The 24,762-nt window shown below is 42.8% G+C and overlaps 1 protein-coding gene across 1 annotated transcript; it reads right to left on the bottom strand.

The window, feature by feature from the left end:
* Positions 1-1,951: 1,951 nt before the first annotated feature.
* On the bottom strand, positions 1,952-9,962 carry LOC137340585 (cytoglobin-2-like). The gene is made up of 3 exons (XM_068003131.1): positions 9,788-9,962; positions 3,263-3,494; positions 1,952-2,178 (listed from the first exon to the last, which is right to left on the bottom strand). Exons 1-3 carry the CDS (start codon positions 9,883-9,885, stop codon positions 2,032-2,034), a joined length of 477 nt encoding a protein of 158 aa, XP_067859232.1. The 5' UTR covers positions 9,886-9,962; the 3' UTR covers positions 1,952-2,031.
* Between the last annotated feature and the right edge of the window lie 14,800 nt (positions 9,963-24,762).

Below are 24,762 nucleotides of genomic sequence, written 5' to 3'. Positions count from 1 at the left end.
ACTTTGCTGATGATTGAGAGTAGACTGATGGGGCGGTAATTGGCCAGATTTGATTTGTCCTGCTTTTTGTGGACAGGACATACCTGGGCAATTTTCCACATTGTCGGGTAGATGCCAGTGTTGTAGCTATACTGGAACAGTTTGGCTCAAGGCACGACTAGTTCTAGAGTACAAGTCTTCAGCTGGGATGTTGTCGGGGCCCATAACCTTGAATGTATCCAGTCCACTCAGCCATTTCTTGATATCACGTGGAGTGAATCGAATTGGCTGAAGACTGGCTTCTGTGATGGTGGGGATATCGGGAGGAGGCCGAGATGGATCATCCACTAGGCACTTCTGGCCGAATATGGCTGCAAACGCTTCAGCCTTTTCTTTTGCACTCACGTGCTGGACTCTGCCATCATTGAGAATGGGGACGTTTACAGAGCCTCCTCCTCCCATTAGTTGTTTAATTGTCCACCGCCATTCACGACTGAATGTGGCAAGACTGCAGAGCTTTGATCTGATCCGTTGGTTGTGGAATCACTTAGCTCTGTCTATAGCATGTTGCTTCCGCTGTTTAGCATGCATGTAGTCCTGAGTTATAGCTTCACCAGTTTGGCATCTCATTTTTAGGTACGCCTGGTGCTGCTTCTGGCATGCTCTTCTGCACTCCTCATTGAACCAGGGTTGATCCCCTGGCTTGTTGGAGCGAGGAATATGCCGGGCCATGAGGTTACAGATTGTGCTGGAATACAATTCTGCTGCTGCTGATGGCCCACAGCGCCTCATTGATGCCCAGTTTTGAGCTGCTAGATCTGTTCTGAATCGATCCCATTTAGCACGGTGATAGTGCCACACAACACGTTGGATGGTGTCCTCAGTGCGAAGATGGGGCTTTGTCTTCACGAGGACTGTGCGGTGGTCACTCCTACCAATACTATCATGGACAGATGCATCTGCGACAGGTAGATTGGTGAGGACAAGGTCAAATAGGTTTTTCCCTCGTGTTGGTTCGCTCACCACCTGCCACAGGCCCAGTCTGGCAGCTATGTCCTTCAGGACTCGGCCAGCTCGGTCAGTAGTGGTGCTACCGAACCACTCTTGGTGATGGACATTGAAGTTCCCCAACCAGAGTACATTCTGTGCCCTTGCTACCCTCAGTGCTTCCTCCAAGTGGTGCTCAACATGGAGGAGGACTGATCCCTAAAAATGATTTTGCCAATGATTCAAGTATCTATCACAGCGCAATAGAAAGAAGAATGGGGAATCTGCATATGCAGGTTCAGAGTCTAATATATTCATGTCAAGTCTGCCCCAAACTGCCATCCATCCATGGTATGTAGAGAAAGATGGGGTCGAAACTGTCTCTGCTCAGCGCAAATAGCACTCAAAAAATGTGAACCAGATATTTTTACAGTACATGATTCTCTTGGAGACAGCAGTATTTTCCTAGCTTCAACAATATGATCACAGCAAGAACATTCATCTGCTTCCTAATACTACTATGAGAGGTCAAGATAGAAGGATCGCATAATATTGCTGCAGGGAGTCCCCGCAAATAAATAACTGGATTTGAGGGGATGTGGATCGTGCCAATTTCTAGAGAAAATAGATCTAAAAGCAAAGTAAATATATATTTAAAATGGAGTATATCTCACACCGCCCTTTTGAAAGGCATCCATCTTAACAAAATGAAATTGGTCCATTGATTTAAAATGTACTTTTGTCTTACTGCTGATTTAAATTTTAAAATTATGCTAGTTCAGTATGTTAGTTGCACAAATGATCCAAAAATTTATTTCTTACATTATATAATTTAATACAGATGATCAATCGATGTCTCTATTTTAATTTATTTCATAGGCCTATCTTTCCCAGTATTAGTTTCAAGACACAGCTGTTGCCAAATAAATGCATTCAAATTCTGATCATGTTAGTCTATGCAATATAGAGTTGTTCAGAGATAATATAATGCAGCAATTCATTTATTCAGAATTGATTATCAATTGTTAGAGTGGCAAACATGTGTGCGGGAGATGTGGCACCAATCTAGGAATCAGCTGCGAGGGTCCTGTAGCTATTCTCAAGATAATTGTAAATGTTTTGGAACAACTTCAGCCAGGATTCACGGATCTCTTGCGTAAAGGTGGTCCCCAGTGACTCTTCCATGATTTTGATGATTACATTAAATATAATCTGCAATAACAAAAATCAAAAAGATCATAAGAATAAAATCGGCTTCAGTGGGACAAGTTTGACTTAAAGACAAAAAGGAGAATTAACTTATTTTACATAATTTTAACTGGTGTAGGTACCTGCTTTCAACCACACCCTTAAAACACCTGATCTCATTTAACTTGCAAGCGAATGAGTGAAATGGGCAGACACATGGCAAATGAAGTGTGAAGCGATGCATTTTCAAAGGTAGAATGAGGGGAAGCAATATAAACTAAATGGTACAATTTCAAAGGGGGTGCATAAACAGAGGGACCTTGGGGTTCACATATACAAATCTTTGAAGGTGGCAGGACAAGTTGATAAAGCTGTTAAAAAAGCATACAGGATCCTTGGTTTTATAAATAGAGGCATAGACTACGCAAGGGAGTTATGGTAAACCTTTGTAAATCACTGGTTAGGCCTCAGCTGGAGTGTTGTTTCCAATTCTGTGTACCACACCTTGGAGAGCGTGCAGAGGAGATTTACTAGAATAGTACAAGGGATTAGGGACCAGTTATGTGGGGAAACTAGAGAAGCTGGAAGAATGAGGAGAGGCAATTTAAACTAAATGGTACAATTCTAAAGGGGGTGCAGGAACAGAGAGACCTGAGGGTATATGTGCACAAATCTTTGAAGGTGGCAGGACAGGTTGAAGGCAATTGGACATGTGCTTGAAGAGGACTAATTTGCAGGGTTATGGGGAAAAGGCTGGGGTGTGGGACTAAATTGGACAGCTCTTTCAAGAGCTAGCACAGTCAAGATGTGCTGAATGGCCTCCTTCTGTGGTGTAAGATTCTATGATTCTATAAACTTTTTAGAAAACCATATACAATTTATCAGAGATTTGTAATTAAACATTTACATATTACTAACCTGATCTGGCTGGAGCTTACTATAAAGTGTACATTTACACTGTCGTTTTCAAATATGATTGTAACTTAAGATCAGCATTCAAAATCTATGGTGAGACTAGTCAGCTTTTTTCCCTCAAAATATGTAAATTACCTTTCAATGTGGATTCAAAGAAAAACAAAGAGATATATTACATGAATCAGAGACTTACCTGAAAGTTGTACACATCTACTTTATGCACATAAATATGTCTTTTTGCCATGGATGTCAGAACGTCACCAGCTGCATTCCAGTCGTCCAGGTTCTCAATGATGTTGTTCAGCCCGTTCATCACTGCCTTACCATGTCTTCTGATCTGAGCTGATTTTTGCATTTCTTCCATGGTTGAAATATTCTTAAAATTCTTGAAGTACTTCTTTGTCTCGGGATGATCTGTGAACAATCTGATTCATACAAGTTAAAGATTTTTTTAATTAATTGGCAATGGAAGTATATTCTTGAGGTTTTCTTTTAACTAAAATAAAATGTTTTGTTTCTTTTAATCCAATATAAAAAGATAAAATTCAGTAAAAATTTCAGAAATTTAGAATTATTTTTTATACTCTCAATCTGATAGTTAATATTGCAAAGTAGGAAACAGCAATGAATCATTATCAAGAAAGAAAGTGGTACCTGATTACACTCTCCACATCTCCAAATAGTCATATGTGGAGAGGAGCAGTGAAAGTTTCAGATGGAGACAACTGGAAAATAAGATTAATGGAAGAGAGATGGCTGAGGAGACAACGCTGGGTCCTTCAGGCATCACAGTGATTGATATAAGTCAAGTTTTCCCTGAGTTCTGACTATAGCTTTCTCTCATAGAGCAATGCATTAGGTGAGAAAACCTATAAGAGGCACCGTCTTATGAGCAAGAGGTGCAGTTGTATTTGGAAGCTTCCTTGTCCAATAAGAAGGCAATCAATCTGTATCATGCTAAAGCTACTGTTACAGCAAACAACTTATAAGTAATTTGTGGTATATTGGTGGGTTCAGGTTTTCTGGATGAACGATTTATGGATGCTAAGTCTCATATAGCCCTAAATCTTTCACTAAAGGAACTGGAAAATCCAGCTAGTTGGCTCAAATGTTCAAAGATACAGATTAGTAAGGCATGTGTTATGAGAAAAACTTGGGGAGCATCTGGGTCACATGTGATAGACCCTAAAATCGCTTGAAGAAATGGATGAAACTTCAGTACAAAGAATCAACCTAAATAGATAGAATGGAGTTCCAGATAGATTAGTAGAGGCAAAAACCCTGGAATCATTTAAGAACCAATTGGATGCTGCAATGGAGAGATTGTAGGGGCTCTCTAAGATGCTGAACTAAGATGGGTCATGATGTGGAGATGCCGGTGATGGACTGGGGTTGACAATTGTAAACAATTTTACAACACCAAGTTATAGTCCAGCAATTTTATTTTAAATTCACAAGCTTTCGGAGACTACCTCCTTCCTCAGGCAAATGTTTACATTTACCTGAGGAAGGAGGAAGTCTCCGAAAGCTTGTGAATTTAAAATAAAATTGCTGGACTATAACTTGGTGTTGTAAAATTGTTTAAGATGGGTCAAACAGCTTCCCTCATCTGTAATTATTGTATGATATTTGTTAGCAAATACAGGGTTTGTACCTATAGACTGGTGGATAGTGAATTATCCTAATATTCATAAATGATACTTAAGTGCAAGATTTATTAGTAGTTTGCCTAACACCTGCAATGGGGGAGATGCTCAAGAAAAATTCATGGGATCAATGTCCATCTAAAGAGCACTCGGCCATAAGAAGTATTCAACATGGATTTAAAAGCAGAAAAACATGTTACACCAATCTACTACAATGCTTTAAATAGGTAATGAAATCTGTGAATAATGGCTATCCGGTGGATATAATTTACCTATATTTTCAGAAGGAAATTGACAAAGTTCCAAATGTGAAACTGTTAAAGATGATTATGGCTCATGTAACCAATAACAATTTAGCTAACTGTGTTAAAGGAATGGTAGATTGATAAAAGTTTTGTCTGAGAGTAGTCGGGAACCTATTCTTAGTCTGCCTCTGTTGATATGGAGGCGGATAATTCTAATAATAAGGTTACAAATATTTTATAATGACACTTAACTGGATGGGCATGTTATAACTACAAGCTAGATTGCTAGCATTCAATTTAGTGGATGGACTATGAAACGGGAAGATAGATGTTGGTCTAAATAAACGTACAGTAACGCACATTGTAACAGGAAACATGAAGCATCTGTGCGCAATGGAGGGGTGTCAATTAGCAAAGTTAGAAAAGGAAAGGGCATTAGGTGTATATTGAATATTCACTCAAAAGGGTAGATCTTGATTTTGTGTGATAGTGTAAAACAGGTGATAGCGAGTCGGCACTATCGCACAAAGTCAAGATCTATCCCAAAGTGTCCAGTAAATGTTAAGGTCTTATCAACAAGACCATCCAAATAATTTGATGTGACTCAATAGTGTTTTGCAATAAGTCAAAACAAGTTATCATCATCTTGTATAAGAACATAAGAAATAGGAGCAGGAGTAGGCCTCGAACCTGCTCCGCCATTCAATAAGATCATGGCTGACCTTCAACCTCAACTCCACTTTCCCGCCCGATCCCCATATCTCTTGATTCCCCTAGAGTCCAAAAATCTATCCATCTCAGCCTTGAATATACTCAATGACTCAGCATCCACTGCCCTTTGGGGTAGAGAATTGCAATGGTTCACTACCCTCTGAGTGAAGAAATTCCTCCTCTTCTCAGTCTTAAATGGTCAACCCCTTATCCTGAGACAATGCCCCCTAGTTCTAGACTCTCCAGCCAGGGGAAATAGCCTCTCAGCATCAACCCTGTCATGCCCTCTAAGAATCTTATAAGTGTCAATGAGATCGCCTCTCATTCTTCTAAACTCCAGAGAGTATAGGCCCATTCTACTCAATCTAAATCATTGATATAATCACATTCGCAACATTGTGTTGTGTGCAGTTTTGCGCACCCTGTCTTCAAAGTGCAAAGTTAGATTGGAAAAGGCACGAAGAAAAATTATAAGGATGAATCTAGATCAAAGGGCTCTAAGTTATGAAGACTCACAGATCTGAATTTCTTTTAATTGATGAAAAGAAGATTGAGAGGAAACATGATACAATTCTTTAAAATGCTCTGAGAAATACACAATGATGATTCAAACCAGCCATTTAGTTGCACCACTGAGTTGCATCAGAGGTGAACCAAACCCTGTCATCACATGACATTATATATAATCATGTTTTAGCAGGTATCACTGGAATGAGTGGGATCCCTGGCTTATTTTTCTGCCTTCTTAGTCAGGGCCACTATGACAATTGGTGCTCCTATCACCATCCCAGCTAAGATCCTGCTCTGCATTACTCTATAAAGGGTGACGAGCAATCACTTTTTTAATATGAAATTCTAAAGAAATGAGCACATCCCATATGCCATTATGTTTTCCTCCATGCATCAATATTAATTCCTTTTACTCAGCCACATTCCCCTTCTTTTCAAAACCACTATCATCACTCCATGCATAAAACCCCAACCTTGACACCGCCGTTTTTTTCCAACTACTGTTCCATTTCTAACTTCCCTTTCCTTTAAAGGTCCTTGAACACATTGTCCCACCCAACTCTATGCTCACATCTCCCAAAATTCTCTTTTTGAATCTTTTAAATCTGGTCTCCATCCTGCCCACAGCACCAAGATCACTGTAGTCAAAGTAATTAATGACTCCATCCTCCTCCACTATCTCTCCTCTGTGGTCCACTTCCAGGAGGCTTTCAATATCTGGTTTCATTCCTACAGCACTGATTTTTTTCCAACCCCCAGATGATTGTTTCCAAAGTACCCCAAGGTTTCATCTTTAATCCAATCCTGTTCTTTTGTTACTTCCTGCCCCTCCAGGGACATTATCTGCAGGCACAGGGTCAGTTTCTATATGTAGGCTGATGACCCCCAAGGCATCACCTTCCCATTGCCACCTTTTATTTCATGACCACATCTGCATTGTCAGATTGACAATCTACTATCAAGTCAAAGAAACAAAACTTTATCCAGTTGAACATTAGGAAAATCAAAGCCATTTTATTTGACTGCCAAACACTCCATAACCTTGTCCCAGACTCCACCTCCTCCCTGGCTGCTAACTTGGATTGAACCAGATGTAATCTCAGCATCCTGCTTGACTCTGAACTGAGTTTCAAACACCATATACTATCCATCACTAAGACCACATACACGTCTATACCCCAACCTCACCCTATCTCTTATTCCTGCATTCGTTACCTTCGGACCTAACCTTTTCATCCTCCCACGCTACACTTTATAAACACCAATTCATCTAAAACTCTGTCGCCCACAACTTATCCTATACAAAATTCTGTTCATCCATTACCTCCACTGGCTGCTTATCTCTCAATTCGCCAAATTCAAAATCCTCATCCTTATTTACAAATCCTCCATTGCTTTGCCCACCCTATTACTACAACCACCTCCAACCCATTTGTCCTAGAGTGCACCCTACAGTCTAACTGTGGAATCTTGTGCATCCCTGCTCCTAACGTTCCTCGCTTGATGACAGAGCTCTTTCTTGGTTAGGTATTACTCTCTAAACCTGTTCTTTTGCTACTTCCCTCCCTGCCTTTAAAAGTCTCCTCAAAACTTATATTTTCAACCATGCATTTGGTCAACTCTCCTAATTCTTGTACTATCACTTGATCCACTCCCTCCTATGTGAAATGCCTTAGGACATTTAATGTTAAAGGCACTGACATTTTCAAGACTGAGATTGATAGATTTTTGTTAGGTAAGGATATCAAGGGATTTGGAGTAAAGGCGGGTAAACAGATTTGTAGTATAGATCAGCCATGATCTAATTGAATGGCGGAATAGGCTATGGGGCTGAATGGCCCACCATGTTCCTATGTTCCAATGATGAATGTCACAGCACAAAAACGATGGAGTGGAGTACAGAGAACTGATTAAAGTAGAAGGCATAAGGTAAACAGTAATTCAGCAGAAAAAAATCCCATAACAATAATTATAATCAGCTTTTCATACACAGAATATAAGACAGAACTCAATGGTTTACCAAAAAGAAAAAAAATCAAGAGACATGGATTTGATTATCTCAACAGCCATGCAGAATGAGTTTTGGATTCCAACTCATGCATGTTTTTGGTAAACTACAAAATTGTGTATTAACACTTTACAAACCTGTCTTTGTTCTTCATGATAACTTTTCTGGGGGGAGGGAATGCAACTTACCATTGTAGAGGCTGAGGTACTGGTGCAGCACTAGGCTTAGGTTTTTTTTGATGTGGTCCTGTACCACTGTGGGGTGTTGGGAGTAGAGGAGAGCAGTTCAGAGAGGTCATATTGTGGACTTTGTAGAGGGTGTAGTTCCTAGAGGAAGATGTCAATTGCAGTAAGACAGAGTGGAACAGCATTAATAAAGATTGCAAGAAATGTAACAAGAATAGACAAGAGAATTAGATTAAGAAAATCAGACAGCAATCGTGAGAAGCCAATGAAATCAATATTAAGTGGGAGCAGAAAGCAGTGAAAGTTAATACCTAGTGGGGGTAGAGAGACACGTGGGTCTGGATTTTCAGAAATGAAATGTGACGAAAATATGTGGACATCACCAGAAAAATGGAAGGAATGGGAACATGAATTAACTGCAGAATTATAATAGAAAGGCTCCGTGGGAGGAGAATTTTCAACAGCTATCACTGAAGTTGGTGCATGAGGGTGATTGGAATTCTTCCAGGTCAATCATTGGCAAATCACTGCTTCCAGGTCCACACCAGTGGTACAAAGAGAGGGCTCAAAATTATTCTTTGAATGTGGCAATACATTAAGTTATTCACAATTCAAGTACAATTTAATGCCTGTTAAACCAATGCAGACTTTTAACATACATTATTACCTACTCAACTGCCCAGCCTGACATTAGATTGATCACTTGTATGTAATCTATCTTTTAGTGAATTTACATTGCAAATAGTTTTCCAACGTGAAGGATAAACATACTAAAACAATTTCCTGCATATCTAGTATTGCAACCAGATTTTAAGAAGTTGCTCCCCACATTCTTCACTCACATGTGACCTGATATCAACTACAGCTTGCAGAAGGAATGTTAAATCACATCACTCGCTGTGGTGTCACATTAGTGGAGTTCCACAGAGGGAGAAAGATGAAATGGAAATGTAAATATTCCCTACTAGGCAGGATTTTTTTTGTCCTTTATCTTAGTAAGATAAGAAGTAATTAACATTGAGGTTACAGCCAAAGACTGCTGTACTGTTAGTTCCCTACTCTAGCAGTTTTCAACATAAAGTTAATATTATTTAACGTGTCAAGAAAGGTTTCTTGCAGCACTGTGATTTGCTAAGTATTTTCAACAAAAATAATTATTCGTGAGAAACTGGACATAGTTCAATGAATACTACTATACATGTGTCAGCTTAATCGTTTTAGATAAATGTGGTTATACTATACCCTTACAGTGGTTACAAGGCTTCCTTTATAATGCAGCACCTTTGTAAAAATAGACCTTGTTACTGATTGTACTTTGCGACATGAATTATGCCCTGACAAAAAGAAATGATATTAATTCCTGGAGAGGCTGAAATACCACTATGCAAAAACTTGGTAAACCTTCATCGTTACCTCAGCACAACTGTTCTGCCGTTTGCTTCGGGATCCGCAAACAGTTTCTGCCAAATGAAGCGAACGTTTTCTTTGTCGACTTCTGTTATGTCAGTCATGGTGGCAGCGATCAATCGATAGAGCTGCGAAGAACCTTTGTGTGGTGCAAGGACCAAGCTGCCGTTGACTTTTAAGTTGTTTCAGGGCTCCTTGCAATATCACGTGGCGCACTATAAATCACGCCCATTCGGCTGTTGGAGGTGATTAGGCATTAAAGATTATTTTTCCCCAGTGTGTGCTTAACAACTCAGAATTACTTTGAGAGATATTGTTAAAGGGTCGTTCCAGATTGTGGGCAGGATCCACACAAACAGTAGCATTTCTTTATGGTTTTTAAAACCAACAAATATCCCCGACAAATCAGTCTGAGCTGTACGAAAGCTACTGAATTACAGGAATTCTGAGAAAGAGTAATCGATAAACCCGAGAGAACGTCAAATTGTTAGGTAACATTATTTCTGATCTCAGGGATCTACTGGGTAATTGTTGCCTGGCATTGACCTTACATAGTTGCTGACAATTTTTGCTCTATATGCACTAGATGTAGTGAAATTCCAGAATTCGGAAATATTTGAAGTTGATTGACCTTTTGGAATGACAAGAAAAATATCTAAAATCTTCTGCGATAAACTAGTGACTATCGATTTGGAGGACAGTGGCTCTGTTCAAAGGTGAGTTGAGTTTATCTTTGGGGTATTTCAGTAATTTCAGTATCAGTAGTCCTCGTGACCCTTTCCTTGATAGTAGGATTCATCTTGATCATCTATTGTTCCTTTTACTGTCTCAGTAAGAAGGTCAACTCCCACACTGAACATACAACTGCTGAGGAAATTCTGAAACTTGAGTAGACAACTGCTGAAAAGTATTACCTGCAAGCCAGGAATGAGGATAAGTATTCATACATCCAGAATTTGGTCAGCTTTGAAGAAGAGCAGGGAGTTTTCCTGGTGCTATGACCAACATTCGTCCCTCAAACAACACCACCAAAACAGATTGGTCATTTTTCTGATTGCTGTTTGTGGGACCTTGCTCTGTACATAGTGGCTGCTACATTTGCCTACAAAAACAAATAGTGATATGACCTTAAAAAGCAATTAAAAAGCAAAATACTGTGGATACAGGAAATCTGAAATAAGAGCAGAAAATGCTGGAAATTCTCAGCAAGTCAGGCAGCGTCTGTGGAGAAAGAAACAGAGTTAACTGAAACATTACTTCTTTCTCCACAGACGATGCCTGACTTGCTGAGTATTTCCAGCATTTTCTGTTTTTACCTCAAAAAGTAATTCATTAGTTGTGAAACATTTTGGGATAACCTGAGAATTAGTTTATTCTTGTGTCATTGCTATAGAGATGGAAGGATTACATTATCAAGCAAACAGAAGCTACTTATGTGGATTTCTCAACAGTATGGTTAAGATATCCAATCTGCTGATAGGTTTCTGTGTGTATCAGGTACCTGGCTGACCAAAAGCAGACCAAACTGCAGCTTCATGGAATTCTGCTGCTGTTTTGGCTGTCCCTTCTCATTATCTTGGGGTGGTTCTAGATAAGCAATGTTAGCCTTGGCTCAGTTGTAGCACTCTTGCCTCTTAGTCTGTAGGTCATGAGTTCAAGTCCCACTCTAGAGACTTATGTACATAAGAAATAGGAGCAGGTATAGGCCATACCACCCCTTGAGCCTGCTCTGCCATTCAGTCAGATCATGGCTGATCTTCAACCTCGACTCCACTTTCCCGCCCAATCCCCATATCCCTTGAAACCCCTAGAGTCCAAAGATCTATTCATCTCAGTCTTGAATATACTCAATGACTCAGAATCCACAGCACTCTGGGGTAGAGAATTCCAAAGATTCACAACCCTCTGAGAGAAGAAATTCCTCCTCATCTCAGTCTTGAATGGCCGACCTCTTATCCTGCAACTATGTCCCCCAGTTCTAGACTCTCTAGCCAGGGGAAACAATCTCTCAGCATCTACCCTGCCAAGCCTCCTCATAATTTTATATGTTTCAATGAGATCACCTCTCATTCTTCTAAACTCCAGAGAGTATAGGCCCATTCTACTCAACCTCTCTTCATAGGTCAACCCTCTCATCCCAGGAATTAATCTGGTGAACCTTCATTGTACCACCTCTAAGGCAGGTTGTAAGATTCTCAAAGTTCACAGATCCCCCAAAACTCGGAGAAAAACCCTAAAAAACCCTGAGTATGGGAAAACTTTGGCCATTGACTATAATCCTAAAATGGAAGGACAGGTGAGAGGTCACCAGACGAAATCAACAACACACACACCGTGGAACTTCGGAGAATTACTGCTTCAGACATGTCTCTGTTTTAATGCAAAACCGGCAGCAGGTGGTCAACACTCAGCACGAATTTGAAAGGCAGTCAGCCATTGAAAGAGGCAACTGCTCCAGACATGGTGGAGCCGTGTTTTTGTTTTAATGCAAAACCTATCAACACCTAGGACGTTGGATACAAAAGGAAGCCTGTATACCAGGTGATCAGCATATCGGAATTAACAATGACCCATCGGGAGAAGCAATGGCAACATGATGAGGGACCATCAAAAAGCCATCAAAGATTCTTAAGGACTTTGTAAGAACTGTTTAAACAGACATGAAGTTTTTTTTTAAAGTGTCGAAGACCAATTGTAAGAGAGACATCCACAAGGCGAAAGCTCTCTCTCTCTCTCTCTCTGGCTTGCTGGCTCTGGTGGGCTGCTTGTCTTGGTTCTGCCTGTGTCTGGAAAGAAGGGCAGTTTCCAGCAAACAACAAGGCGAGGGGAAGGCAGTTTGATAGGGAAGGTCAGCAGCTCTAGAAGCAGACTGACACACAAGAAGAAACCAGAGCAACAGCCCCAGTGACCATCAGACACCTCGCGGCAACAAGGGCCTTACGAAACAACCAACCGAATATTACCACCAACCAACCGGGTAATATTGAGCCACCGCGACCAAAGAAAACCAACTCAGGAGAAAACCGAAGATCCGCAAAGTTTCCACTCTACAATCTATTTCTGAATTACCTCTGGGTGAATTACTGTCAAGGATTCGTTTGGTGAGCATTATCTCTGGCCCTTTAGAGTCCAACTTAGCTAGTACAGTGGGATTGTACAGTGGGATTGGGAGGGGTGAGGTATCTGTACTGTAATTTCCCTCGCGTGGACTGAAGTGTTCCCCATTTTATTAGAGTGTTAAGATTGTTGTGTTGTATTTCCTCTCTTGAATAAAGGTCAAAGTTTCTTGCACCAAACCAGTTGTCTGCTGCACTTTGTCACAACCCCCAAATAAGTCCAAAGTCTAGAACCCAGGGAGTGGGAGCGATTTGGACCGCTCAGAAGTCAGAGGTGAAGCTGACACACACCACCACCCCCTACAAGGTATATCCTTCCTTAGATAAGGAGACCAAAACTGTACGCAGTACTCCTGGTGAGGTCTTACTAAAGCGTTGTACAATTGCAGTAAGACTTCCCTACTCTTACACTCCAACCCCCTTGCAATAAAGGCCAACATGCCATCTGCTTTCCTAATTGTCTGTTGTACCTGCATGCTAACTTTCTGTGCTTCTTGTACTTCTGTGCTTCTGTGCTTCTTGCACCCAAATCTCTCTGAACACCAACATTTAATAGTTTCTCACCATTTAAAAAATATTCTGTTTTTCTATTCTTCCTACCAAAGTGAATAACCTCGCATTTCCCCACATTATACCCAATCTGCCACCTTCTTGCCCACTCATATGTCTGTATCCCTTTGCAGACTCTTTGTGTCCTCCTTACAGCTTACTTTCCCACCTAGCTTTATATCATCAGCAAACTTGAATACATTACACCCAGTCCCTTCATCTGAGTCATTAATATAGATCGTAAATAGCTGAGGCCCAAGCACCGATCCTTGCAGAATTCCACTAGTTACAGCCTGCCAACCTGAGAATGACCCGTTTAATCCTACTCTCTCTTTTCTGTCCTTTAACCAATCCTCTATCCATACTAATATATCACCCCCAACCCCATGAGCCCTTACCTTGTGTAACAACCTTTTATTTGGCACCTTATCGAATGCCTTTTGAAAATCCAAATATACTACATCCACTGGTTCCCCTTTATCTACCCCGCTAGTTGCATCCTCAAAAAACTCTAATAAATTTGTCAAACACGATTTCCCTTTCATAAAACCATGTTAACTCTGCCTAATCATATTATGATTTTCTAAGTGCCCTGTTACCACTTCATTAATAATGGATTTCAGCATTTCCCAACGACCGATGTCAGGCTAACTGGCCTGTAGTTCCCTGTTTAGTCACTCCCTCCCTTCATGAATAGTGCGGTAACATTTGCTACCTTCCAGTCCACTGGGACCATTCCAGAATCTCGAGAATTTTGGAAGATTATAACCAATACATAATTTAGGCTGGGACTTCAGTGCTGTACTATCAGAGGTGCCATCTTTCGGATGAGATATTAAACTGAGGCTCTGTTTGCCCTCTCAGATGGACGTAAAATATCTGAGGGCACTATGTAAAGAAGAGCAGGAGAGTTTTCTCACTGTCTTGGACAACATTTATCTCTCAATCAACACCTAAAACAGATGATCTGATCATTTATTTCATTGCTGTTTGTGGGACCTTGCTGTGCACAAATTGGCTGCCATGTTTCCTACATTACAACAGTGACGATAGTTTTTTAAAAAAGCACTTCATTGGTTTCGAGCACTTTTGGGATGTCCTGAGATCATGAAATTTGTTAGAGAGGTGCATGTTCTTTCTTTGCAGAGCAAATTTTTATATGAATCCTACATTCTACATCCATTTGTTTTGCTTTGAGTTGTCTAAGGGAAATTGCATAGCTATTTATCTAGAATTGTACTTTGGTACCTTGTGGTTTGAGAATCATCCCTACATAACAATGGATCAATTAAAAAGACACACCACAGCCTGGCTAACAGCATAAGTGAAGCACAGCACTTATAGGAATACCAATTGACTCTTAGCTCACTTATCTGTTCTCATAGCGAAACGGATAAATAATGAGCAGAGATTAGAGGAGCTTAAGTTTTAGCTATATCAAATAGCATGGACAGCTGCTTAAAATAAACACAGATTATAACTTCAAAGTATGCCAAGAAAGTAGAATCAGAGGATATAAATGACGCAGGAAACTAAAGACTCAGTGGGGGTGAAATTAGCCTTAGGCATTAGTGTAAAGCGGGCGGTAGCAAATTGACAGCCCGTTTTACACCCTGCCCGATTTTCTTTTGCTTTGGAGTCAGTTCAGACAAACTTCCTCGACTTCTTTGACTGTGTAAGTCCTAAGATACGATGTACCTAGGGTTACAATAGGCATTTGGTAAAGATCCACAGAAAAGACTATTAGTTAATCTCAAAACTGTGGGGTTCCAAGAAAATTTTAGAAATGGATAAGAAATTGGCTAAAGTATAGAAAACAATGAGTTCCATCAGGGTGAGGGAAGGTACTGAGTGGGGAGCTCCAGGGCTCGGTGTTGGGACCACTACTGTTTCTAATTTACATCAATAGCTTGGTTCACAAACTCAATACAAATTGATCAAATTTGCAGGTAAAATCAAATCAGAGAAAGCAGATCAGAAATTACAAGAATTAGTTGGATTATACATAATTGTGAGCAGAGCAATGGCAAATGAAATTTAATGCAGACAATTGTGAGTTCTGTGCATAGGAAGGAAAATGACATGTATAGGTTTAAAGTTTATATAACTTACATATGATATCAGCTACTTTACTTAGCACCTCCTCCTTCCTCTGCACCTAAAAAAATTCTCTTCATCTCGCCTCTGGTTCTTTTGCCAATTACCTTAAATCTGTGTCCTCTGGTTGCCGACCCTTCTGCCACTGGAAACAGTTTCTCCTTATTCTCCCCTTAGCCTTCTCTGCTCTAAGGAGAACAACCCCAGCTTCTCTAGTCTCTCCACGTAACTGAAGTCATGCACCCCTGGTACCATTCTAGTAAATCTTTATGGTTTACCATAACTTCCTTGCTTTTGTACTCTATGCCTCTATTTATGAAGCCAATGATCCCACATGCTTTTTTAACAGTCTTCTCAACTTGTCCTGCCCCCTTCAGAGGTGCTTTTGTGAGCTAAATACTTTTTCTGGTCAGCCGTTTCTCTGAATCCGACTGGCTCTACCTTAATGATTAAGGCCGGGGACGCGGAGGGCCTGCCGAATTTAACGGCAGGACCTCATTATAATTTTTTTCTCCCGTTTCCCGCCTGGCGGATGGACAAGTTTACAGGCTGGTCGGCTGCCGGGCGGGAAAATCAGTTGCAGGAGGCCGCAGCTGGGAACCCTAGGGGACGGTCCCTGGCAATCGAGAGGGGAGAGGGACCGAGAAATCGGGGCTTGAGGGGAGGGGGGGGGCAGAGATCTGCATTTGCAGCAGGGGGGAGAGGCCGTGATCGACTGAGAGGAGGCCGAAGGCTTCCTTGCCGGGCCCGGGGGTGGGGGGTGGGGGCGGAGGGGGCGTACTCCTGCTCCTCCTGGTCCACAAGGAGGGCTGTAAAAGGAACTTACTTTCTTGAGCCTCCAGCTCTCACCTCCATTTCACTGTCAAGTTTCCCGAGCCCTGGAAAACCCATGCAGCAACCCAATTGCACTGTGGGAGCCTGATTTAAATATGCTAATGAAGTGTCCCACCTCTCCGTCGGACACTCGCGTGCCTCGAAACCCGCTGCCGTAAAAATGGCAACAGGCGCATACGCAGTGGGTTGGGGACGCATTCCACGGTTTTTAATTTTTAACCCTCCCCCCCCCGCAATATGTTGTGCCATTTAGACATCGAGCGGGTATGCCATAACTATTTAGAGCAATGAATAACTTATGGAAATAAGCATCTTATGCTTGTTGGAAGACCCTTTTCTGATTTTGGTATGCCCCAGCACCTGAATCAGCACATGCTAAACTCGCCCAACAATTTGTAGCGCTAACAGGCAGGAAGGGCCCTTCACCAATGCTATTTTGCAGTACTTAAAGATTAGTTGCTGTTTTGTCATTTCAGGCTGCTGGTTAACTTCAGCACGATTTTTGGCCTGTTTTCGGACTCTGGAAAGCTAAGTGTGACTGCTGAGAAGATTTTGCTGGTGTTGCACTACTTCTGACTGCCTTCACAACAGTTTCACTGCAGTCAATGAGTGGTCTGAGAGGGCTGCCTTTGGGGCTGGAGGATGAAGGGGGAACAGCAAGGCAGACAGCAGAGAGCAGGAGCAGCTGCCTCAATGGAAGCTCAGCAGCCTTCCATCTTCCAACCTGTAGCCACTGGGGAAACACGTTGTAGGAGCATTAGGATAGAAAAACGAGCACAGAAGACAAATACTATGGGGTTGCACAAGGTTGATTTGTATTTTTTTCTGTTAACTGTTAGATAGAGATGGAATTGAGTTGTTTGATAAATTTGTTTTTTATCCTGGATTTGGTGTTTATATTTATAGTGGTGAGGGCAAGACCCAGGCTGGACTGAAGGAAGGCAATTGGATGGTGGTTGTAAGGACAGTGGTAAGGATTGGGGGACTGTTGGTGTATTGGGGATGGGAGAGATGGTTTAGGTGAAGTGCTCTTCGATGAGCTGGTCTCTGCGAGCTCAGGCTGCTCGGGGTACTGGTGGTTGATGCCGCTTCTAATTTAACTGGACCGGCCATATAAATACTGTGGCTACAAGAGCAGGTCAGAGACTGGGTATTCTGTGGTGAGTGACTCACCTCCTCACTCCCCAAAGCCTTTCCACCATCTACAAGGCACAAGTCAGGAGTGTGATGGAATACTCTCCACTTGCCTGGATGAGTGCAGCTCCAACAACACTCAAGAAGCTCGACAACATCCAGGACAAAGCAGCCCGCTTGATTGGCACCCCATCCACCACCCTAAACATTCACTCCCTTCACCGACCGGCACACCGTGGCTGCAGTGTGTACCATCCACAGGATACACTGCAGCAACTCGCCAAGGCTTCTTCGACAGCACCTCCCAAACCCGCGACCTCTACCACCTAGAAGGACAAGAGCAGCAGGTACATGGGCACAACACCACCTGCACGTTCCCCTCCAAGTCACACACCATCCCGACTTGGAAATATATCGCCGTTCCTTCATCAGCGCTGGGTCAAATTCCTGGATCTCACTTCCTAACAGCACTGTGGGAGAACCTTCACCACATGGATTGCAGCGGTTCAAGAAGGCGGCTCACCACCACCTTCTCAAGGGCAATTAGGGATGGGCAATAAATGCTGGCCTCGCCAGCGACACCCACATCCCATGAACGAATAAAGAAAAAATCAGAGAAATTGAGAAAAGTAGTCATGCAACGGGATGATCTAAAGCCAGCCATATGAACACAGATGAGCACCAACAAAGAAAGCTGTCAGGGATCAGAGGTACCCCATTCTCACTGTGAACATAAAATCACCCGGTTAGAAATAGAAGCACAGGAGAAGGAAATGCAGCAATTTAAAGATGAGACTGTTGGCCAGCAAGCAGCAATAGCATGATCAGAAACGTTTAAAGTTTCTGTAGAAAGGGACCATCTCAAAACTGAGAGTGAAAAAGGAAAATGTGAAAGGTGCGAAGAGGGAGTTGCAGGAGTGAGAGAGGCAGTTGTCGAGGTTCTAGAAAGTGAACCAAGAAAGAGACTAGAACTCTTGGCTGGTTCCCCAATACTCCCTTTTCATTCACTATACCCTGTCCTTCCAGCAATGGAGGAGAAGGAGAAAACTTTTAAACAGGAGAGCCAATGCAAGCCTGACAAAAGGTGTTTCCCACTTAAGATTTTAAATCAGTACAAAATTGAATGAAGTAGGAAACATTGGAGATTGAAAATGGAGTTCAGGTATAAAGAATAAATGATTTAAAACAGGAGAAAGGGGAAAAGGGAAGATTCTGCCTCTTCTGTTACAAGCTAGAAAAATTTTCTTTGTAGTTTGAGTGTTTTTTTTTAGTCACTGAAAGTCTCTCTCAAAGAATATTTGTGAGGTGTGAAAGTTTACTGCTGGCTCTGCCCTTTTTTACAGCTTGTTTTAGAGTTAAAACTTTTGTAAGCCTTGCTGTAAAAGCTAACTTACAGCTTAGTTAGATAGAAGGTATGAATGAAGACATTTTGCTGATAGATCCTTTTGATCTTGAAAGTTAACAGTGATGTTAGCAGCTGAGAATTTATCAATCAGAAACAGCTGCTGTTTGAACAGATTTACATTTCCTAAGGATGAAAACAAGTTCTTTCAGGTTTTCTGGGGCTGTCTTCATTTCTCTTTTCAGAGCTAAATTCAGTTTAACCCTCTGTAGTCCTTGGTTTTATATTAGGAGTATTCAAGCATTTTAATCGTTTTGTTTTCCATAAGCATATGCTATCTTCAATTTGTTAATTGTTTTTGTTATTTTTGAGATATTGGGCTTGATTTTCAAGCTGATGTGCGGGTGCGTTGGGGGCGGGGGGAGACTCCGAAAATCGGAGCAACCCTGAGCGGGTGAGGAAGCCGGCTCCAACCCGCTGACCTCTGAGTTCCCCACAGATGCGTCTGTGTGCGCACGTGCCTTATGAATGCGGGAGTCCCACCCGCAATTAAAGCCGGTGGGATGACAGTTAACACAGTTATTTAGATAGTTTAAGTAGTTAATTTCATGATGATTGAGGCAGGAGTCCCATGCTGTGGGAAACACTCCATGTTTTAGGAGATGTGTTTCAGCCAGCGGCCAGTTGAACATTGAAATGCTTGTTTGGGACAGATGGGGATAAAAGGTTAGTTATTGCAGCAGGGCACTGTTTTTTCAGACAAACTTTTGGCTGGGAGATCTTCGTGTTTACACTGAAAATTCTAAGTTTCCACTCAGAATTGATCTGTTAACATATATTTACCAACTTTTCAGACCCCCTCAAACTCACACCATCAGGATGGGGGGGGGGTGCCATGGCTGCATTCACCACTACATCCGAGGACGAGCAACATCGCCAGCCTCGCCAGGCAAGGCGTGCACTTCTGCCATATGGAGCTCCACAACACAGTTCTGCGCCACAGGCACCTGCACAAGAGCACAGAGAGCAACAACAGAGAGAGCGATGTCTCAGGAGGCACTACCCTCGCCAGAGGGTTTACAGACCAAGGCTCAGCTTCCTGGGCCTCTCGGAGGAGCAGTGCATATGGAGGCTGAGAGAGAGTTGCCAGGTAGTCGCAAACATCTGCAGCCTACTTCATGATGAGCTGCTCCCAGCTAGGCCAAGCTACATCTCATTACCCGATGCTGTCAGAGTCACCGCTGGCCTCAACTTCTTCACCTCCAGATCATTTCAGGGTGCCACCGGGGACATTGCCGGGGTCTCTCAGTCATCTGTACACAAGTGCATAAGGCAGGTCACCAATGGCTTGTTCCGCAGGGCCTTGTAATATGTCAATTTCCCCATGGACGACCTCAGCCAGAGGGAGAGGGCAGTGGGATTCCACTCTGTGGCTGGCTTCCCACGGTTGCAGGGTGCAATCGATTGTACCCATATAGCAATCCGAGCACCTCCACACGAGCCAGGACTGTTCATCAATAGAAAGGGCTATCACTCCATCAACGCTCAGCTCGTTTGTGACCACCGCAAAAGATTCCTTCACGTGTGCACCAGATTCCCTGGCAGCTGCCACAATTCCTTCATCCTGAGGGAATCCAACATCCCGCCCCTCTTCCACACACCGAACACCTTTAAGGGATGGCTCCTCGGGGACACGGGATACCTCCTGCACACGTGGCTCATGACACCTCTGAGGAACCCCATCACCGAGCAACAGCGTCGATACAACCACATCGCCGCCAGGTCTACAATTGAGCATGCTATAGGGCTGCTCAAGATGCGATTTAGGTGCCTTGATCGTTTTGGGGAGCGTTTCAATACGCACCAGACAGAGTGTGACGCATTATAGTAGAGTGTTTTGACCTGCACACAACATGGTGCAACAGAGAGGGGTGCCACTTGAGGAGACCCCATCCACATCTGTCATCCACATTGAGGAGGAGGAAGAGGTAGACGAACCCATGGCCAGAGCAGCGGCTCACCTGGCTGCTCATGAGGCCAGGGAGTCACTGATAATGTGAACGGTTCACCTAACAGTCGTTGAGCGGCGGGAAAGAGCGAGAGCAGAGCGGGGATATAAACAGTGCGGAGAAAGCGAGAGTTCAGTCGGTGAGCAGTGGGAAAGAGCGAGATCAGAGCGGGGATATAAACAGAGCAGAGAAAGCGAGAATTCAGTCGGTGAGTGGCGGGAAAGAGCGAGAGCAGAGCGGGGATATAAACAGTGCGGAGAAAGCGGGAATTCAGTCGGCGAGCGGCGGGAAAGAGCGAGAGCAGAGTGGGGATATAAACCGGGCAGAGAAAGCGGGAGTCCAGTCAGTGCCAGTCAGAACCCACCCACCACCTTCTGAGAAAAATCCAAGTGTGATGTCACATCAGGGAGGGGGAGAAATACCTGGCCATTCAGTTCCAGGAGGCGGTCACACACCTTGGGATAAGGTCATCTAAATTGGTCAGTGGTTAGGGACAGGAGGGTGTGACTGCGAGTGAGGCAGGTAAGGGGATTGAGAAGATAGAAGTGGAGGAGCCTCAGCCTTTGCAATTGTCCAACAGGTTTGAGGTACTTGCAGCCTGTATGGATGAAAGCAGGGGCTGCAGGGTGGATGAGCAAACTGACCGTGGCACCATGGTACAGGAAGCCATTCAAGCGGGGTGAGTTAGTAGGAATATAGTGGTGTTAGGGTACGGTATAATCAGGGGGATAGACACAGTTCTCTGCAGCCGAGAACGAGTATCCAGAAGGCCGTGTTGCCTGTCCGATGCCAGGGTTCGGGACACCTGCTCTGGGCTGGAAAGGAACTTGCAGTGGGAGAGGGAGGATCCAGTTGTTGTGATCCACGTAGGTACCAATGACATAGGTAGGACGAGGGAAGAGGTTCTGCTTGGGGAGTATGAGCAGCTAGGGGCTAAATTAAAAAGCAGAACCTCAAAGGTAATAATCTTTGGATTATTACCTGAGCCATGAGCAAATTGGCATAGGGTCAATAAGATTAGAGAGTTAAATTCGTGGCTCAAAGATTGGTGTGGGAGAAATGGGTTTCGATTCATGGGGCACTGGCACCAGTACTGGGGAAAGTGGGAGCTGTACCGTTGGGACGGCCTTCATCTGAACCGTGCTGGGGCCAGTGTTCTGGCGAATCGTATAACTAGGGCGGTAAAGAAGGTTTTAAACTAAATAGTGATGGTGAGGGATCAAGTAAGGAAAGATGTGATAAATTAAAGAAAGAAGACAAGGCAAGAGAGCAAGGTAGCAATAAGGGAAATGATAATCAGAGAGTGGCAGAAAGGGACAGAGCATGCAAACTTAAGAGTGCACAGCAGGTAAAGCTAAAGGTTGCAAAAATAGTAAAAAGACAGCACTAAAGGCTTTGTATCTGAATGTGCATAGCATTTGTAATAACATGGATGAATTGGCAGCTCAAATAGAAATAAATATGTACGATCTGATAGCCATAATAGAGACATGGCTGCAAGATGACAAAGGCTGAAACCTGAATATTCAAGGGTACTTGACATTTCGGAAGGACAGGAAGCTAGGAAAAGGTGGAGGGGTAGCTCTGTTAATTTAGGATGACATGAGTATAATAGAGAGAAATGACCTTAGTTCTAAAGACCAAGATGTCGAATCAGTTTGGGTCGAGATAAGAAATAGTAAAGGCAAGAAGTCACTTGTGGGAGTAGTTTATAGGCCCCCGAACAGTAACCACACTGTAGGACAGGGTATACAGGAAGAAATAACGGGGGCTTGTGAGAAAGGAACAGCGATAATCATGGGTGATTTTAATCTATATATAGATTGGAAGAATCTGATCGGCAAAAGTAGCCTGGAAGATGAGTTCATAGAGTGCTTTGGGGACAGTTTCTTAGAGCAGCACGTTCTACAGCCAACCAGAGAGCAGGCTATTCTAAATCTCGTAACATGTAATGAGACAGGAATAAATAAATTAATGTCCTCATTGTAAAGGAGCCTATAGGTAGCATTGATCACAATATGATTGAATTTCGCATTCAGTTTGAGGGAGAGAAGAGTAAGTCTAAGACTAGTGTTTTAAACTTAAATAAGGGCAATTATGAGGGCATGAAGACAGAGCTGGCTAAAGTGAACTGAGAAATTAGGTTAAGGGATAGGTCAGTAGAGATGCTGTGGCAGACATTTAATGAGATATATCATAACACTCAGCAAAGATACATTTCAGTGAGAAAGAAAGACTCTAGGGGAAGGATGTACCATCCGTGGCTAACTAAGGAAGTTAAAGATAGTATCAAATTGAAAGAAAAAGCATACAATTCCATGAAGATTAGTGGCAGGTCAGAAGATTGGATAGAATATAAAAAACAGCAAAGAATGACTAAAAGAATAATAAGGAGGGAGAAATTAGAGTACGAGAGAAAGCTAGCTAGAAATATAAAAAGATAGTAAGAGTTTCTACAGGTATTTAAAAAGGAAAAGAGTAAGTAGGGAAGAGTAAGGAAGAGAGTGAGTCTGGAGAATTAATAATGGAGAATAAGGAAATGGCGGATGAATTGAACAGATATTTTGTGTCCGTCTTCACTGTAGAGGATACAAATAACGTCAGAAATAATTGTGAATCAAGAGGTGAAAGGGAGGGAAGAACTTAAAACATTTATAATCACCAGGGAAAGGGTTCTGAAAAGAATGTTAGAACTAACAGCTGACAGGTCCCCAGGTCCTGACGGACTTCATCCTAGGGTCTTAAAAGAAGTGGCTGCAGAGATAGTAGATGCATTGATATTAATTTTCCAAAATTCCCTAGATTCTGGAAGGGTCCCATCAGATTGGAAAATAGCGAATGTAACTCCTCTATTCAAGAAAGGAGGGAGACAGAAAGCAGGAAACTACAGGCCAGTTAGCTTAAGATCTGTCATAGGGAAAATGCTCGAATCTATTATTAAGGAGGTTATAGCAGGGCACTTAGAAAATCTCAATGCAATCAGGCAGAGACACCACGGCTTTGTGAAAGGGAAATCGTGTTTGACTAATTTATTAGAGTTCTTTGAGGAAGTAACAAGCAACGTGGATAAAGGGGATCCTGTGGATGTGGTGTACTTGGATTTCCAGAAGGCTTTTGACAAGGTGCCACATCAAAGGGTACTACACAAAATAAGAGCTCATGGTGTAGGGGGTAACATATTAGTATGGCTAAAAGATTGGTTAGCCAGCAGGAAACAGAGAGTAGGCATAAATGGGTCATTTTCAGGTTGGCAAGATGTAATGAGTGGAGTGCCACAGGGATCAGTGCTTGGGCATCAACTATTTACAATCTATATCAATGACATGGATGAAGGGATCGAATGTATGGTTGTTAAATTTGCTGATGACACAAAGGTAGGTAGGAAAATAAGTTGTGAAGAGGACATAAGGGGCCCGATATTAGGAGGGAGGCAGGTTGGCAGCGGGGGGTCGACTGGGCGCGTGGGTAATGCACCCAGTGAATTCAGGGTGCTCCATACGCGATCGCAGCCTAATTGAATGTACTTATGCATGCTTCCGGGTTTCCCATTCCAGACCTGCGCAGCAGGCACACTGCGCACCCGCATCACAGGCTGTCAGCAGGAGGAGCCCTATTTAAAGGGGTAGTCCTCCAATGCTCCTCCTGCAGCCAAGAACCAATTTGGAGTATGGAGCAGGCCAGAGGCAAGGCTGCTCCAAGGTTCTCTGACTCCAGGTGCTGCTCGATGGGGTGAGGAAGAGGAGGGAAATTTTTTTCCATCGGATGGGAAGAGGTGGCCTCCCTCCTCCACCAAGAAGGCCTGGCTGGAGGTGGTCGAGGAGGTCAGCAGAAGCGGCAATGTGTGCAGAACCTGGGTCCAGTGCAGGAAGCGCTTTAATGACCTAACCAGGTCAGCCAAAG

Source organism: Heptranchias perlo, chromosome 22 (assembly GCF_035084215.1).
Source record: "Heptranchias perlo isolate sHepPer1 chromosome 22, sHepPer1.hap1, whole genome shotgun sequence".
NCBI lineage: Eukaryota > Metazoa > Chordata > Chondrichthyes > Hexanchiformes > Hexanchidae > Heptranchias > Heptranchias perlo.
This window is presented reverse-complemented; position numbering and strand designations above follow the sequence as displayed.